Source organism: Furipterus horrens, unplaced genomic scaffold, assembly GCF_987537825.1.
Source record: "Furipterus horrens unplaced genomic scaffold, mFurHor1.1.pri manual_scaffold_3, whole genome shotgun sequence".
In the NCBI taxonomy this organism is placed as follows: Eukaryota; Metazoa; Chordata; class Mammalia; order Chiroptera; family Furipteridae; genus Furipterus; species Furipterus horrens.
In genome coordinates, this window is record NW_028327173.1 from 15,552,453 (window position 1) to 15,567,241 (window position 14,789).

Genomic DNA, 14,789 nt, shown 5'->3' on the forward strand with positions numbered 1-14,789 from the left:
ATCTGTGCATGGGGAAGGGAGCCAACAGGAACAGGAAATGTTTGAAAGAATGTAAACTATTTCAGTTTCATAAAAAGTAACAAGTAAACAGTTATTACATGCAAATAATGCCCTGGTTTTAATTAATGCTGAAAAGTCAAAATATGTTTGACATTTGTATGTATACATTGAACGGCTGAAAAGGGAAAAATGGTGCCCAGATGCCCACTTCCGAGCAGGGCTGGCGGCTCAGAGGGAGCTAAAACCTCGGAAAGGTCTTATTTATTGGTGTTGAAAAGTACAATTCTGCCTTGGCCTCTGCTTCGACTAGGAGCAGAGGGAACCTAGTTTACTTTCTTAACAAAGCTGGAACCTAGTTTACTTTCTTAAGAAAGCTGGAGGGGCAGGCCAGGTACTTGGGAAGGGCACTCCTCAGTTCTCAGCAGGATGGTCTTAAAGAGGCAGTGAGACCTCAATTCTCCATTTCTCCAGGGCAGGGTTTCTAGGACTTCTCCACCCGAAGAGGTCAGGTCCTAGCAGCCTTTCCTACTCAACAGCCCCCGGCGGCAGCCATAGCTGAGTCTGTCCTACCTTCCTCCATTCTGCCCCAGGTAGATCAGAAACGCAGGGAGGCACACCGGCCTTGATTCTGGGGTGGAAGGTGGCAGCCTTTGAGCTGCGCTTTCCAGTATTCAGCACCCTGTGCAGTATTTTTTTCTTTTCTAAACCACGTTAAGGCTCAAAGGGCTGGGGAAACTGTGGCTTTGGGAGACCACAGCTGTGGAGAGGCAGCCTCAAAGTGTGGGGGAGAACCTGCCCCACTGGGGAGAGTGGCTGGGGTTCTTGGGCCCCACAGACCAAGGATTTGTCCTCTAAACCACCTGCCGAAAAACTTACAAGGCCCCTTTTTGAGCGTGTGAATCTTCCTCCAGCATCTTTTGTGAAATCAGGGCACTTAATCAGGAGGGAGGTGGCATGGCAGACTTCAGGAGTTAGTAAACCCCAGGAACTAAGAGAAAATTGTAGCCTTTTTTTTTTTTTTTTTTTTTTTTGGCAAGAGACCCTAACTTCTTCACATCTTTAAAGGGGTCTGAACTCCCTAATGGGTTCCAAATCGCTGTTTTAGAACTGGACCTGTTTTGGGGGCTCCCATTTGGACCCCAAGGCCTCATTCTCAGTTTCCTTCCCCCCCAGCCTTTGCTACTGCCAATGTTGGGCTGGTACAGACTCCTTTCCGCTCACCTCGCCCACTGCGGCCCACGAAGCGAAGGTCGTTGAACCTGGCCACCTGGTTCTTCATGACGGCGGAGGCATTGCGCAGTTCAGCAGAGTAGTTCTCATCGTTGCCTGCCATCACGGTCACCACTGTTCCATCTGGCACCTCCCCCAGCGCCACCACCTGAGGGCAGGGGGCAGGGGACAATTTAGAAAGGCAGGGGGAGGCAGGGAAGGCGGGGGAAGGGCTGGGGCAGACAGCTCCCCTAGGTCCCAGGCGCACTGCGGATTTCTCAAATGCAGGGTGGAGAACAGGCTTAAAAACAAGAGACCTTCCCCCAAACATAACAAAAACAAAAAAGATCTCTACCTTTCGTACCAAAATCCTGGAGAAATTGGTTAAGCCATGCCCTGCGAAATTATCCTTTCAATTCAATTAAATCTAAGCGAGAGCTGGGAATGAACTCAGTCATTATGAGGTAGGGTGTAGTTTCCTTTTTCCCTTTGCTTGAGCAAAAAAGGACTCAACATGGACTCTAGTAAAGTAAAAATGGCATCAACAACAATAAAAACGGGGCTCCAATAATGCAAGAACCGTTTGGGGTATGAAATTGGGCCATGAAATGCGGCCCAGGCCCAGTCTATCAGCTCCTGCATAGCCCGAATTCGTTATGCAGGGAAAATGCAAAATGCAAAACAAACTGGGGTTTGAGAGGGTTTGTACAGAAAACCCCTTTAAAGTGGGAGAGGGGCTTTTGATAGCAGGAGGAGGCACCTGCTGGGAATTGCAGGATGGGGTGGAGATGCCTCCCTAATACAGTCTCCCCCAATCCTCGCCCCAAGGAGCATGGAGAGGCAGATGCCTTTTGAAAAGGAATCAGACTGCAAACGCAGCCACAGCCATTTAAACGTGGCCACCGCGTGTAGGGACTAGGGATCCAGATGGTAAAAATTTCAAGGAGAAAATGTTTGGGGTCTGATTAAAAAGGCCAGATTTCCTGTCAACATCCTGTCTTCTTTTAATTTCAAAGATTCCTTTTAAGCTCCAAGTGACAGTAAAACCTCCGATCTGAGGATTAAAGTCACACGGGCCTCCCCTGCTCACCACCCCCCACCCCCGCCAGGAGATTTCTCCCCACTGGTATTTTAAGATGTCACCCGGGAGACCTCAAAGGGCCACTCATCAATGGGAGCAAGGACGGACTCAGCGGCCAGAAGCCGCCGTTTCCAGCCACCTCGGGCACGGCCACCCCCAGGCGCTGGCCCTTCCTGCCCTACTCTTTCTCACGGCAGCTGCGAGAGGTTTAGGGGAAAACCAAGGCGTTTTCGTTTCATCTCGCTGCCCCCTTAAAAAAATGAAAATGAAACAGTCGCCTACTCCTTGGCAAAGAGAAAAAGATCCTCTGAATGACTGGGGGCTGCCAGGGGTGCGAGCGCCCCCGATCTTTGTCTGACATTTGGGATCCCAGCCGTAATCGTTTAGGAACAGTGTCTCTGACCCGGGCCCACGGCCGCCCGGTGTAAAATTTCTGAAGCTAGAGTTTGAGGGTGTGAGCAGGAAGTGTTTCTGAAGCGGGGCAGGAGGAGGGGTGCCGGCAGTGAAGGGTAGGCCCTATTCACCCTGCGCACCCCACCTCCGGTGTCCTTGCCCCGGCCCCCGGGCTCCTCTCCTCCCCAGCCCGCAGGGCTGTGTCCGAGGGATCCCGGTTGGAGGGGAGCCCGGTCCGCCCGTTTCCATATCAGCCTTTCTCCGCAGGGCTCCCCGAAGGTGGAGAGGGAGCAAGCTCCCTAGAAGTCACCCATGCGGGGTGTATGCAAGAGGGAACACCGAAGAAGTCTCCGGGCCGAACCCCCAGCGAGACCGAAAGGGCCCTTGGCCCAGCTGCCTGGGTCTCGCCGCGGGGTCGCGGGTACATCCTCTCCCCTTTGCTTCCCAGCCCTGGCTCCTGCAGTTGAGACGCCCCGGGCCCCGGGGCCAGCGCCCTCCCTTCCCGGGCCCCGTACTCACCTTAAAGGCGACGGGCAGCGTCTTGTTGCAGCGCCAGTGCGAGGGCAGCACCGAGCAGAGGAAGTTGGGGCTGTCGGTGCGCACCAGCTCGCCCGCGTGGTCCGCCAGCACGTCCACCATCGAGCGCACCTCGGGCCGGGTGCGCCCTCCGGGCCCCACGGCCGCCTGCGCGCTCAGCGTGCCGCTGTTCTCGCCCATCTTGCCGCCGCCGCCACCGCAGGGGAAGGCCGTGGAGGGAGGTGTGAAGCGGCGGCTGGTGCTCGGGTCTACAGGAATACGCATAACAGCGGCCGTCAGGGCGCCGGACGGGCGGCGGCGGCGGCGCGGCTCCCTCGGGGGCAGCCGGCGCGGGCGCCTCCACGGCCGCCGCTGCCGCGAGAAGCCGGAGAGCAGAAGCGGTCGAGCCGGGGCCTCAGCGCGCAGGGGCTGACGCCCGGGGACGCCCCGCCGGGGCCCTCCCGCAGCGAGGCCTCGCCGCCCCGACGGCCGCGCGCAGCCTGCCGGCTAGTCCCGCATTCTGGGCGGGCTGCCCAAGTGCGGCAGCCCCTCGCGGCGGTCCCGGCTGCCTCGGCCGTGGCGCGGCCCGCGCGGATGCTGCCGCCGTCGTCTTCCGCCCCCGCAGTCCGCTCGCGGCCGCCCCGCCAACTACGCGGCCGCAGCCCCAAAACAAATCCTCGAGAATCAAGTGGCGGTGCAGCGGCCGCCCGCGCGCGGGGTTAGTACCCCGGAGCCGGCGGGGCGGGGCCGGCCCGAGCGACGCGTTGCGCAGCCAATCGGAGCCCCCATCGCGGGGCAGTGCTCGCGGGGGGAGGACCGGGGACCGCTGAAGGCGGCCCCACCCGCAGGGGCGGAAGGCTCCGCCTGGCGGAGGACACCCGGGTTGGATCCCCTGGCGCGATAGCCCAGGGCTCCTCAAGGGTTCTGGGGGACCGGGGCCGAGGCTAAAAATGTGTTTAAAACGTCCGGGTCCTACAGAAGGCTCATTTGCTGCCGTCTCCGGGGCCGCGCCTCCCCTTTTCTCCCCCTTCCTCCACCTTCCCCGCTGCTTGCGGTCGAGCCTCCCCAACTCCAGCTGCTTTCGGCCTGTACTGCAGTGGGGAGCCGCAGGGGTCCCAGGGTGGGTGACATCGCGCGGGGAGCTGCCCCAAGAGGCTTCTCGCTGCCCCGCTGCAAATTATTTTGACCCAAGAGCCTACACCGCACAAGAGATTACGAGCGCGCCCCATCCTTTGCAGCTTCCAGCCCTGCGAGGCGTTGGTCCCAGCCTCGGAGGCCCCAGTGCCAACCTGGGGACAGAGGGAAGGGTGCCCCCCCCCCACGGGCCCGCGTCCGACTTGGGGGAGACTAACCCCGTTCCTCTCCACACTCGCCTCGAAACAACTGTCAGAATCTCACAGGCCTCGCCGCGTCGTTTTTCGTTGTGGAGGCCCGTGCCTTCTTGAAAAACACGATGGGGCCTAAACAACGCTAGTGTTTCCCCTGGTCCCCGCCCCACCTCCCAGCCCCCGTGCTTGTAACCACGGTCCTGTATCGTGGGAGAGGACGCCAGTTCGTGGTGAGAAGAACGGGAATGGCCGCAAAGCTAAGGGCCCTGGCTTCCAAAGGAGGAAATTTTCTTCCCCCGCGTGGATGTAAACCGCCTCCCGCGGATCCAAGCCCACGCCTTCACGGGTGGTGCACTCCGGCTGCGCCGCAGGAATGCAGACCGCTCTGCCGAGGCAGGGTCTGCTCGCTGGCCCTGGGTCCTCGCTCCCACTCCTGGCGGCGCGGCCCAACCACTGCACGGGCTTCACGTCAAACAATCCCTTCCGCTCGCTTCTCCCAGGCCAGGCAAGCGGGCCTAGGAAACGGCTACGGAGGAGAGGGGAATAGGGAAAGATCAAGCCCCATTCTCTCTGGATTATCGCCCCCGATGCGCTCCCTGGAGCCTGGGGAACGAACTCTTGCCGAGTGACCCCGCCGTTTGGAGATGGGTTGGATATTGGTTGTTCCCGGCCCTCGACAGGTGCAAAACGACGAATTCCAAGCCTCGAGAGCACAGAAGCATAGCATCCGATGGTGACGGCAAGATCTCGCCCTAGATCTGACCTCGCCCCAGTGACCGCCATTTCGTCTTCGACAAACGAAATCAAGCCCAGCGTGCACTGAAGAGCAGATGGGACCACCGGGAAAGCGGGTCCCTACCCGCCTCTGCGCATCCGATCAGTTCCTCGGCCCACTTCGAAAGCGGGGAGGGCGAGGGCCCCTTACTGGACTTTTTGTAGAGCCAACATCAAGGCCCGCGATCTCGGGAGCGCAGGCAGTAAGTAGCAGCAGAACCAGAAGGCGAGGGACCCGGACCTTAGCGTGTCTGACCTCTTGGAACTTCCCAACGAAAGGCCCACCACGTCGTAGCCAGGTAGGGTCCGGGGCCTGCTACCCTGGAGCGACTGTGGGGTCAGGACCCGCTTCCGAAGGGATTTCTAAATTCGATTCGTTTGTTTTGGTTTGCACCCTTGCCCTTACTTGCCCCTCCGCCTGATTTCTCCCTCTCATCCGACAGCGGGTTTACAAACGGGTTTCTTGAGAATGGGGCTTGGGTGGGTCTCAGCACCTGGCACAGGACCCGGCTTGGCGCCAGCGCTCGGGAGGGCGCTCGCTGAAGGCTGGCGCCAGAACCTGAGGACCCTGTCTGTGAGCTCTTGGGTCTCCAGCCCGAGGTCACCGGAGCCGACGGAGGCGGAGCAGTTCCGGGAGCCACCGCTAGTTAGCGCCTGCACTCTGCAGCGGCGGAGTTTCCCCTGCAGGCCCTGCGCACACATGTGCGCCAGCTGCGGCCCCCGTGTCCAGGAGCGGGGGGTCATCTCCTAAGAGCTGCCCTTTCTGGACAGACGTCTTGTCCGGCTCCTCAACATCTGTGTGGCTACGTCTCGAACAAACCAAAGGCCAGAAGGATGACGTCTCCCCCTCCGTGGATGACACGCTTTGACATTGGCGCTTTTTGCATTCGCTTCTCAGACATTCGAGCGTCCCTGCACTTTCGACCCGCGGAACATTCTTCCGGACAGAAATGCAGGCCTCTTCAGTCCCGTTCTGGGGTCGGGGCTGAGAAGGATGCACAGAACAGACCAGCTCCTTCCCAATTTCGACCTACTTCTGCCCCATCCTGGACCGACAGACCTAGGGTGCTCCCCTGCCCCATTCCGCTCTCCCTCTCTCTCTGTCCCATTTGTAAGATAATTGGACAGTTCCCACTCCCCTATATGGAACACAGGGATACCTTTTCTCTTCCCCATCTTAAATGGACAGCCATCTCCTCCCTCTCTTCCACTAGACTGATAGACAAACACCCTGTTTTCTCTTAAATGGCTCTGACCTAAGCGCCCCCCAAGTTGTCTGCAGCAGGGTGCGGAAGCCGGGAAGTCTGAGCTTACCTTGCCCCAAAGCTGGGTAAACAGGGACCCAACCTGGGACCTGCAGAGCCCTGGTTCTGGTGGCCACTCCTGCCGATATCATTCACCCCAGGGAGAGGATCCATGGGGTGAGAATGATCCTGTGCCAGGAAGCCCTCCTCCTGCCCCTGGAGGGTGGGGTGTCTAGAAGTGCACTCTGCTTGCTTTCCTGGTAGCGAGGTGCTGGCCAGAGAGCTTCCAAGGGCAGATATGATTCTTGGAGAGTCCTGGTGCTTGGGGAGGGGGAGAGATCCCCTATATGTGCCAGAAAATGGACATATATGCTCTGGAAAACCTAAGAGGTTCTCTGGTTGTGAAGGGAGCTTGAGTCTGCAATTCTACTGCCTGAGTTTTTCTTCTGCCACCACCTACTCTGATCTAGGGAAAATTGCTTAAAACCTCTTTGAGCTTCATCTGTGTTATTTGTAAAAAAGTGGTGGTCATAATAGTGGCCTCTTCATAAAATTGCATGTAAAGTGCTTAGCATAGACCTGGCACATAGGGGGTGCTCCACCCATGGGAGCTGTCGCTGTTATTATACTATAAAAATAAGACCTGATCATTCCTTGTCAAGGGCCACAGCAAGTCCCCTCCCCTGTCTGGGCCTTACACGTCCCGTTGTGAAATATCCAATTCTCATGTCCATGGTTATCCTGCCCTCTTGGTTCGCCAGGGGGCCGCCTGGGGAGGGCAAAGACTGCGTCCTGGCTCGGGCAGAGGCAGCTTACAAGAGGGCTTGCGTCATCCACCGCAGGGCTGCTTGTGCATCTTGACGATTCACCTTCCTTAGGCTCTCAAACCCTCACTCTAGAAACCCACTGGCTCCCACCAGGCACTTCCCTAAGTAGGAACGGGCCTCAGCTGACCCTGTCAGCCACCTCCCCCTCCAGCCCTTCCTAGGAAGCATCTGTTCCCTTTATCTCGAGTCTCACAGGAGCCCCACTCCAGTGACTAGTACAGAGGACTGTCTTCTAGAAACGAATGACCTCTCCCACTTTAGCCTCCACACCCCAACTCTGGAGGGATAAATATCACCATGTCACCCATCTACCTGGTGCCCTGGAACTCAAGGCGGGACATTCCTGTCCCTCACTGAGCCTGAGTTTCTTCTCTTTCCTATGAATGGAGGTCGTTCTAATCGCTCTATTTTACAAATCCGAAGGATTGAAAACCCCACCTAGGAGGGGAGCGGCATTGAATTTCACTGGATCTAAAATACCATCAATTGTTCCATGTGAAAGAATACGAAAGACAATACCGCTAATTAAACCAGCACTTGTCTGCATCCTGGTTTTAGATACACACATTTATACATATATAATTGTATATTGTATTACATATATTATGTATTATACATATAAAGTTACTGAGGAAGGGTCATGAAAAAACTATTATGTTTGAAGGGTTGTTGCTTCAAGGGTGGGGGCCCTCACCCCAGAGAATCCAGCTCTGAGCAATCTCTCCTGGACAGCCTCTGGAAGGCTCCAGAATGTGCCGGCAGACAAGTGCGCTTCTCAAATTACAGAGTTTTGTTTTGCAAGGGGCCAGACTCTGCAGGGAGGAGGGGAGCTGGGGAGAGCGCTGTGCTTAGGGTACAGCTACTGGCTCTGCTGTTGACTGGCTATGTAAGTTCTGTACCTCTCTGAGCCTTGGTCCCCTGGCTGGTATCGTGGGAAGGACAGTGATAGCCACATTTGCTGAGGTGTTACCGTGTCTAGGCACCGCGATTGGGCTTTAAAGCGCATCATCCCATCCTCTCTGCAATTGTATGTGGTAGGTGTTACACCCATTTAAATGACAAGGCATGTTGCCCAGAGTTTTCTGGGCTAGGGAGAACCAGAGCCAAGTTAAAAGCCCAATCTGACTCAAAGTTTGGGGAGCGGAGGCCCCACCGGGTTATGCACATCCCCCTCCTTGGTTGAATAAAGTAATGGGAAGAGCCAGGTATACGGATATTGAAAGTGCTGGATAAACGTTTGCTGTTATGATGGCGGCAGAACTAGAGGCAATAAAATCGGTTAAACAGCCACAGACTTGGAAATCAGCAGACCCCTCAAAGCCAGGTTGGGAGACAGGAAGGGCGCTGCAGGGGTCCTCTGCTGAGACCCTCCCACCTTGTGCTCTCCTTCAGCCTTTGAACCACCTGGGAGGAGGCAGACTCAGCTGTAGTCCCTAATTCACTGTTGGGGACACTGGGGCCCAGGAAGGGGGAGAGATGTCACCTGAGTGAGCAAGGAGAAGCCGGATTGAGACTGAGCTTGGGCAAAGCCAGGGGGCAGCATGGGGCTGCCCGAAGTGGGGGTTCTGACCTCTGCCTGTGGGGGCCCCAGGTGGAGCCTGGGCCAGGACCTGCACTGTGGTCCCAAGGGTGCACCTCATGGCTGAATGCAACCCCTGAGCGCCCAGCGCCGGAGGGAGAAATGCCAGAATTTCCATCTGAGGATGGGAGGGTACTTCCATGGTCCCCCAAGGCGCCAGGCAGGCTCCCTGAGGGATCCCAGCTGAGTTTCACTGTGACCACAGGTTGGAGCCCCCCAGACCACTCACCACCACCTCCTCAGGTGGCACTGGCTCCTGGCATCTGCAGCGGAGGAACCCCCAACCCCCACTCCCACCCCACTGTAGTCCATCCTGAGAGGGTGCCCAGCTTGGGGAATAAGAGAAAGGGAGGGGAGGAGGGGAGAGAGGTAGTCTTAGCGGGAACCTGGTGCAGGGACAAGAGGCAGACCCCACCTGTAGCCAGGGAAGTGAGTTCTGGTTCCGGCTCCCACCACCGAGTCTGGCATTCCTGCCACCCTCCCCGCTTCTCGCTTTGGTCATCTATAAAATACAGAAGTAATCCTGGTAGAGCCCTTTGGCCTATAACTAATAACTGTCCTAATGTATTGGACCTCTGCCATGTGCTAGGAGTTAACCGTCATGATACAGATTTTATTCTCTCCATTTTACAGATGGGGAAACTGAGGCTCAGAGAATAAAGAGCTTCTTGGCTCTGAGCCTCAGAACCTGAGCACCCTTCTTTCAACATGACTTCATCCAAGCTCCTGCTGGCTGTTCACAGTGCCTTAGACTCTCCATCCACAGCAGTGGGTAGGAGCAGAGCTACCTGCTGGCAGAGCCATCCAATCAGAGGACTCTACTGCGGGTGAGGCAGGGAGTGGTGAGAGGGACCTGGGCAGGTTGGAGCCCAAGAGGGTTCTGGATGGGTGTGCCCTTTCCCCAGCCTCAGGGTGGGCTTCAGCTCTGGCTGCCAGGGAGAGAGAAAGGCCCCTCTGAGTGGCTGTCGTCTCTCACATCCCCTATTGTGGAGGAAAGACAGCAGGATTTCCAGGTTCAAAATGCCTCCAAGCCTTAATCAGGTAGCAGGAATAGGAGCCAGTTAGAAACCACTTTTTGAAATAGGATCGGAACCACAGGAGGAGAATCCTGACCTCTGTCAGTCTTTTCTGATAACAGTTAAGCTCTTACAGCACACCAGGCCGATCCCACACTTTATACTTATTCATGCCTCACAGTAATCTTATGGGAGAGGTACAGTTATCACCCCCATTTTACAAGTAAAAGACTGAAGACAGAGAGGTTAACTAATTTGCCCAAGGACACACAGCTGGGGAAGTGCAGAGCTGGGATTCCAACCAGGCAGACTGGCCCCAGAGCCCATGTTCCTGACCACCACGCTCTGTTGTCATGGACAAGAATCAGATACTTGAAGTTACAATCATGGAATAGAATTAGAATCCTGGCATGAGAATTGTGGGCAGGATTCAGAATTTTATAATGTCAGACTCCACATGGCTCAGAGGTATCACATCTAAATCTCCCATTTATCAAATGGCAGAACTAAGGCCCAGGGAGGGGAAGGGTCACCCCCCAGGTCACAGCCTAGGCTGGGGGCAGAGTCCGGAACCCCCTTCTGCCACCTCCCACTGACTCTGGTCCAGATGCCTTCCTCCTCATGGCAGCCCTCCTTACCCCACCACCCACTCCGTGGCTCCCTGGCCCCCTGGCCCTGCCAGTCCCATTAGGGATTTTCCACCTCCCCAAAAGGTCCTAATGACTGTCAGTCCTTGTGAAGCCTTAATTAATCTCAGAGGCCGATGGCTCAGAGGAGACCAGGGGCTTTGGCCTTACGCAGATGAAGATTACGGCTCCATTTCATGTGGTGGTGAAGGAACGCCTCAGACATTCCTCCCAGCAATAAAAGCCACATGGCTTTCCAGCGTCGCCCTTGGAAAAGAAAAAAAGCGCAGCCCTTTGCGGAAAGAAATCAACTATGTGCTGTATGCATGGCAGGAGATAAAAACGGGGCATAACGAGGTGGAGAACAGTTGGTCTTTCATGCTGCCTGTGATGGCCACCGAGAGTGGCAGGGCCCAGCAGTCACGATCCCAGCTGCAGCCCTGGGGAGAGGGGGTGGCCCTCAGCACAGTGATGGAAGTCACTGTGGAAGGGTTTCAGCCCCTTCCCGTGAACTGGCTTTGAGCCGGCCAGATGCCCCATAGGCAGGGCCAGCTTCCTGTCCTGGGACCCCTGCAGTGACACAGGCCCTGCTCTCAGAGGGTCCTGCCCTTGCTTTAATGCTCTGCCTTCACTGCCTTAAATTTCTTCATTCTTTTTGAACGTGGGGCCTGCAATTTCATTTTGTGCAGGCCCCCCAAGTTATGTAACTGGTCTTGCCCACACATTTCTCCACCAGCCAATTGCCACACGTCTCCCAGCCCCTACCACATGCCCAGGCCTGGGGAATAGTGTATTTAAGCACCTGCTTTGCTTACATTCTCTGAGATGAATTGAGCAGCGGTGGAAACTGGGGCCCAGAGAGGCTTCCACGGGGCAAGAAAGTCAGAGACCTCTGACTCTGAAGCGAGTGAACCGCTCCACGTTCTACAATATCTCATCTTCGCCATTCCCTGGCGGGTGGTGAAGCACACAGTCAGGCCTCTTTATTCCCGAATAACAGAAGAGATAACTGAGGCCATAGAGATGAAGGTGCTCGTGGTCACACACAGTCAATGATGAACTGAGCTCTCAGTACCTGGCTGTGCCACAGTGAGCCACCTTAGCCTGGGCTTGCGCCAGGACCTGGATCCATAGGGCTGAGGCGGGGTGGGGCGGGCCCCAGTTTTTTAATTGTTTGTTCCACTTCAACTGTTTGTCCTGGCCCCCACAGCTCCCATTTCTAAATATCTGCAAGTCCTTCTTTGTGACTTCCTCCACTATTTCATGCTCCAGTTTTCCTCTGCCACCTCATTGTTTGGGGACACGGTTGGGCCTTATCCCTTGACAGACTCAAATGAGTCCTAATCCCCCATGAATCCTAGAGAGCTGGGGCTGAATGGAGCCTAAGGACAGTCATGACCTGTAACCCAGGTGGGACCTGAGGCTCACGGACTGGCTGCTGGCTCCCAGGGAGCCTTCCCCTTATTTCTTGCTGGGTGACCCTGAGAAGATCCCTTTCCTCTCTGGGCCTTGGACTCTTCATCAGGGAGGTAAGTGCATTGGACCACACTTGATCTCTGGAAGGATTGCCCATCTTCAATGTCCTGGAATTCCATGTTAATCTATGACAAGTCTGGGAAATCTGAGGCCCAGGGAAGGTCAGGGACTTGCTCAAGGTCACATAGGATGCTCATTAGCAGTTTAGCCCTGACTCTGGGGGACTGCCTATGGGCCCAGCTCTCCTCTGCAAAAGCTTTTGCGGGGGCTCTGCCTTGGCCTAGTCCTCCTTCCCCATGCCCCAGCCCACCTTGGCCTGTCAGGTACCCTACATGCCCATGTCTGGAATCCACAGCTAAGGACCCTTGGTAGGAACTAAGGACTCACATTAGAAAAAATGTGCCCGGTGATGGCAACATCTTTATTTTTCCCATGCACATTTTGGCCTCTCCAAGCCCCAGTTTCCTGTGTCATTGTTTCCATAATAAAGGCTCCTTTTCCGTGGGTTATAATTTGGCTGGAAAATGGGAAGAATCAGACTCTAAGATCTGAGGGGCAGGTGAGGGAGAGAGTGCTGAGAAGCCAGGATGGAAAAGACCCCACTGGATCCCTAGCACACAGGGCATACACACACAAACACACCCTCTTCTCATGGACACACACAGCATGCAATGCTTATGGGCATACTCTCACAAACACTCACTGGCAACTCACACACAAGCCCTCGTGGAGGCCAGAGCTGGTATGATGCAGCCACACATGTAAACAGTTAAGTGTGTGTGTGTACAAAGATGCTCATACAGAGACATACACAGATGTGTAGATGCAGACAAGCCCTCGTATAAGGTTGGGTAAACACACACAGAGGCCAAGGTGCACAGCAAGGTTGTGTAGACGCAGACAATCCCGTGGATGGATCCACACACAAGCTTTAAGGCAGGCGTGGAATCAGGGCTCAGAGCTTGGACCTGTAATCCAGGTCAGCCCTGGCAAGAGCGGAGCCCTGGCCATGGAAGTTTCTGCTTCTCCTTAATTCAGAGGCATTGACTTCCTAGGTAGTTTGCCAGCCTTGGGTTTCTGGACACTTCCCTGGCATCTGACTTTAAGTCTGCCCTGCTGGCCCAGAGGACAGTGGCTGTAACAGGGGGTCTGCACACGGGGTTCCCCGAGGCAGCCAGGGCTAGAGGGCAGAGCACCAGCCTGGGGACCCCAGGCTCTGGCGCCAGCACCTGGCTGAGAGGCCCTGGGCATGACACATGCCTCTCTGTGCCTCAGCCACCACACCTGTCAAATGGAGGTAATAATTGCTGCCCAAAGGGAGTGTGAAGGGGCTGCTGGCGTGCAGTGGGAGCTTCAAAACAGCGGCCGTCACAGTTCAACCACCTCGGGAGGATGAGTCAGCCTGAACCCTCTGTTAGGGCCTTGGTAACACCTCCAGGGACCTCAGCATGGGGAATGGTATTGAAACCTTGTCCCATGATGAACTGTTAAAACAACTGGGGACTTTGTCCTGGAGAAGAGCAGGCCTGGGGGCTGGGTGGCAGAGCAACCTGTGGATACAGGGGACAGAACTAGGCTGGTGGGTATGGGGCAACTTACAAGGAAAAGAAGCATAGAGAGCCAGCCGGAGGGAGAAGGGGACACACCCCTCCGGAGGTAGAGGGCTTCCTGTCATGGGAGATACTCAGGTGAGGCCAGGATATCATAGAGGGAATTCAAAGTGTTGGAAGGGGCAGGAGGCTGGCCCAGATGCTGGTGTCCAGCCCAGGATGGGTGCATAGTAAACATTTCTGATCAAATGAGACCATGGCACCAAAGCTCCACGTGTGACCTGATGGTCTGCAATTCAGTCAGCTCTGAGTTCCCGGTGTCTTCACCTTCTGGCTGCGTGACCTTGAGCCTCCCTAAACCTCAGTTTTTTCCTCTGTAAAATGGGGAGAATTACCCATCTTTCGTCCTCTTTGCCCCATGTAAACTTCTTCAGTAGCTTGATAGCTCACACCCTCTATTGCTGCCTTTCAGTTCATCCCCAAATTTTTGCTCTTATAAATGGAAAACGATACTGAAAGCAAAAAGCATACAGACATGCAAGAGAATGGCTAATACAAAGACCAGGAGAGTGGTTCCGCCCATCCAGCCATAGCAGGGGAAGGAGGGAGAAGGAGGGGGAAAGAGGGATGTGACTGGGCCAGGGACACTGGGGGAGCCCTAAGGTCCTGTCCGTGGGGTTCTTTAAAGCTAGGGGGTGGGCATATGAATATCTGTTTTATTATTTTTCTCTAAACAGTATTTATATTTACACTCTCTGTTACTATATTTTGCAATAACATATTTAAAAAGAAAAGCAAAACATAAACACAAAAACAAAAACAGAAAAAGCTCCCTTCCCCCAAACCTCGGAAAAAAGAATGGACAAAAATGCTTACAACTGCATAGTCATAGAACTGCCCAGGCTGCGTCAAGCTGTGCAGTGTTTACTCTTGGCCAAATTATTGTTTTAACCAGGTTGTCCTGCCAACCAGATTGCTCCCAGCCGAATCATCTGCTGGCCCTTCCAGCCATCCTCATGGCAGCCCCTATATGGAGCATTTCTGGATACCTGGCCCCTGCTGAGCCTGCTCCCTACTGAGCCTCTTCAATCTTACCAAAGCCTTTCAGGTACATGGGCTACTTTATAGGCAGAACTGAGGTTCATTGAGTAAGTCTCCTGAACTCAGGAA

At 55.3% G+C, this 14,789-nt stretch overlaps 1 protein-coding gene across 1 annotated transcript in view; it reads right to left on the reverse strand.

Moving 5' to 3' along the window:
* The window catches only part of RUNX3 (RUNX family transcription factor 3), a 57,963-nt gene that overhangs the window by 21,786 nt on the left and 21,388 nt on the right, over window positions 1–14,789 (reverse strand). The window contains exons 2-3 of the mRNA XM_090268809.1: window positions 3,203–3,468; window positions 1,222–1,378 (exon numbers count right to left, since the gene is read on the reverse strand). Of these exons, the coding sequence (XP_090124935.1) occupies window positions 1,222–1,378; window positions 3,203–3,468 (423 nt within the window). The remainder of the gene's footprint in view (window positions 1–1,221; window positions 1,379–3,202; window positions 3,469–14,789) is intronic.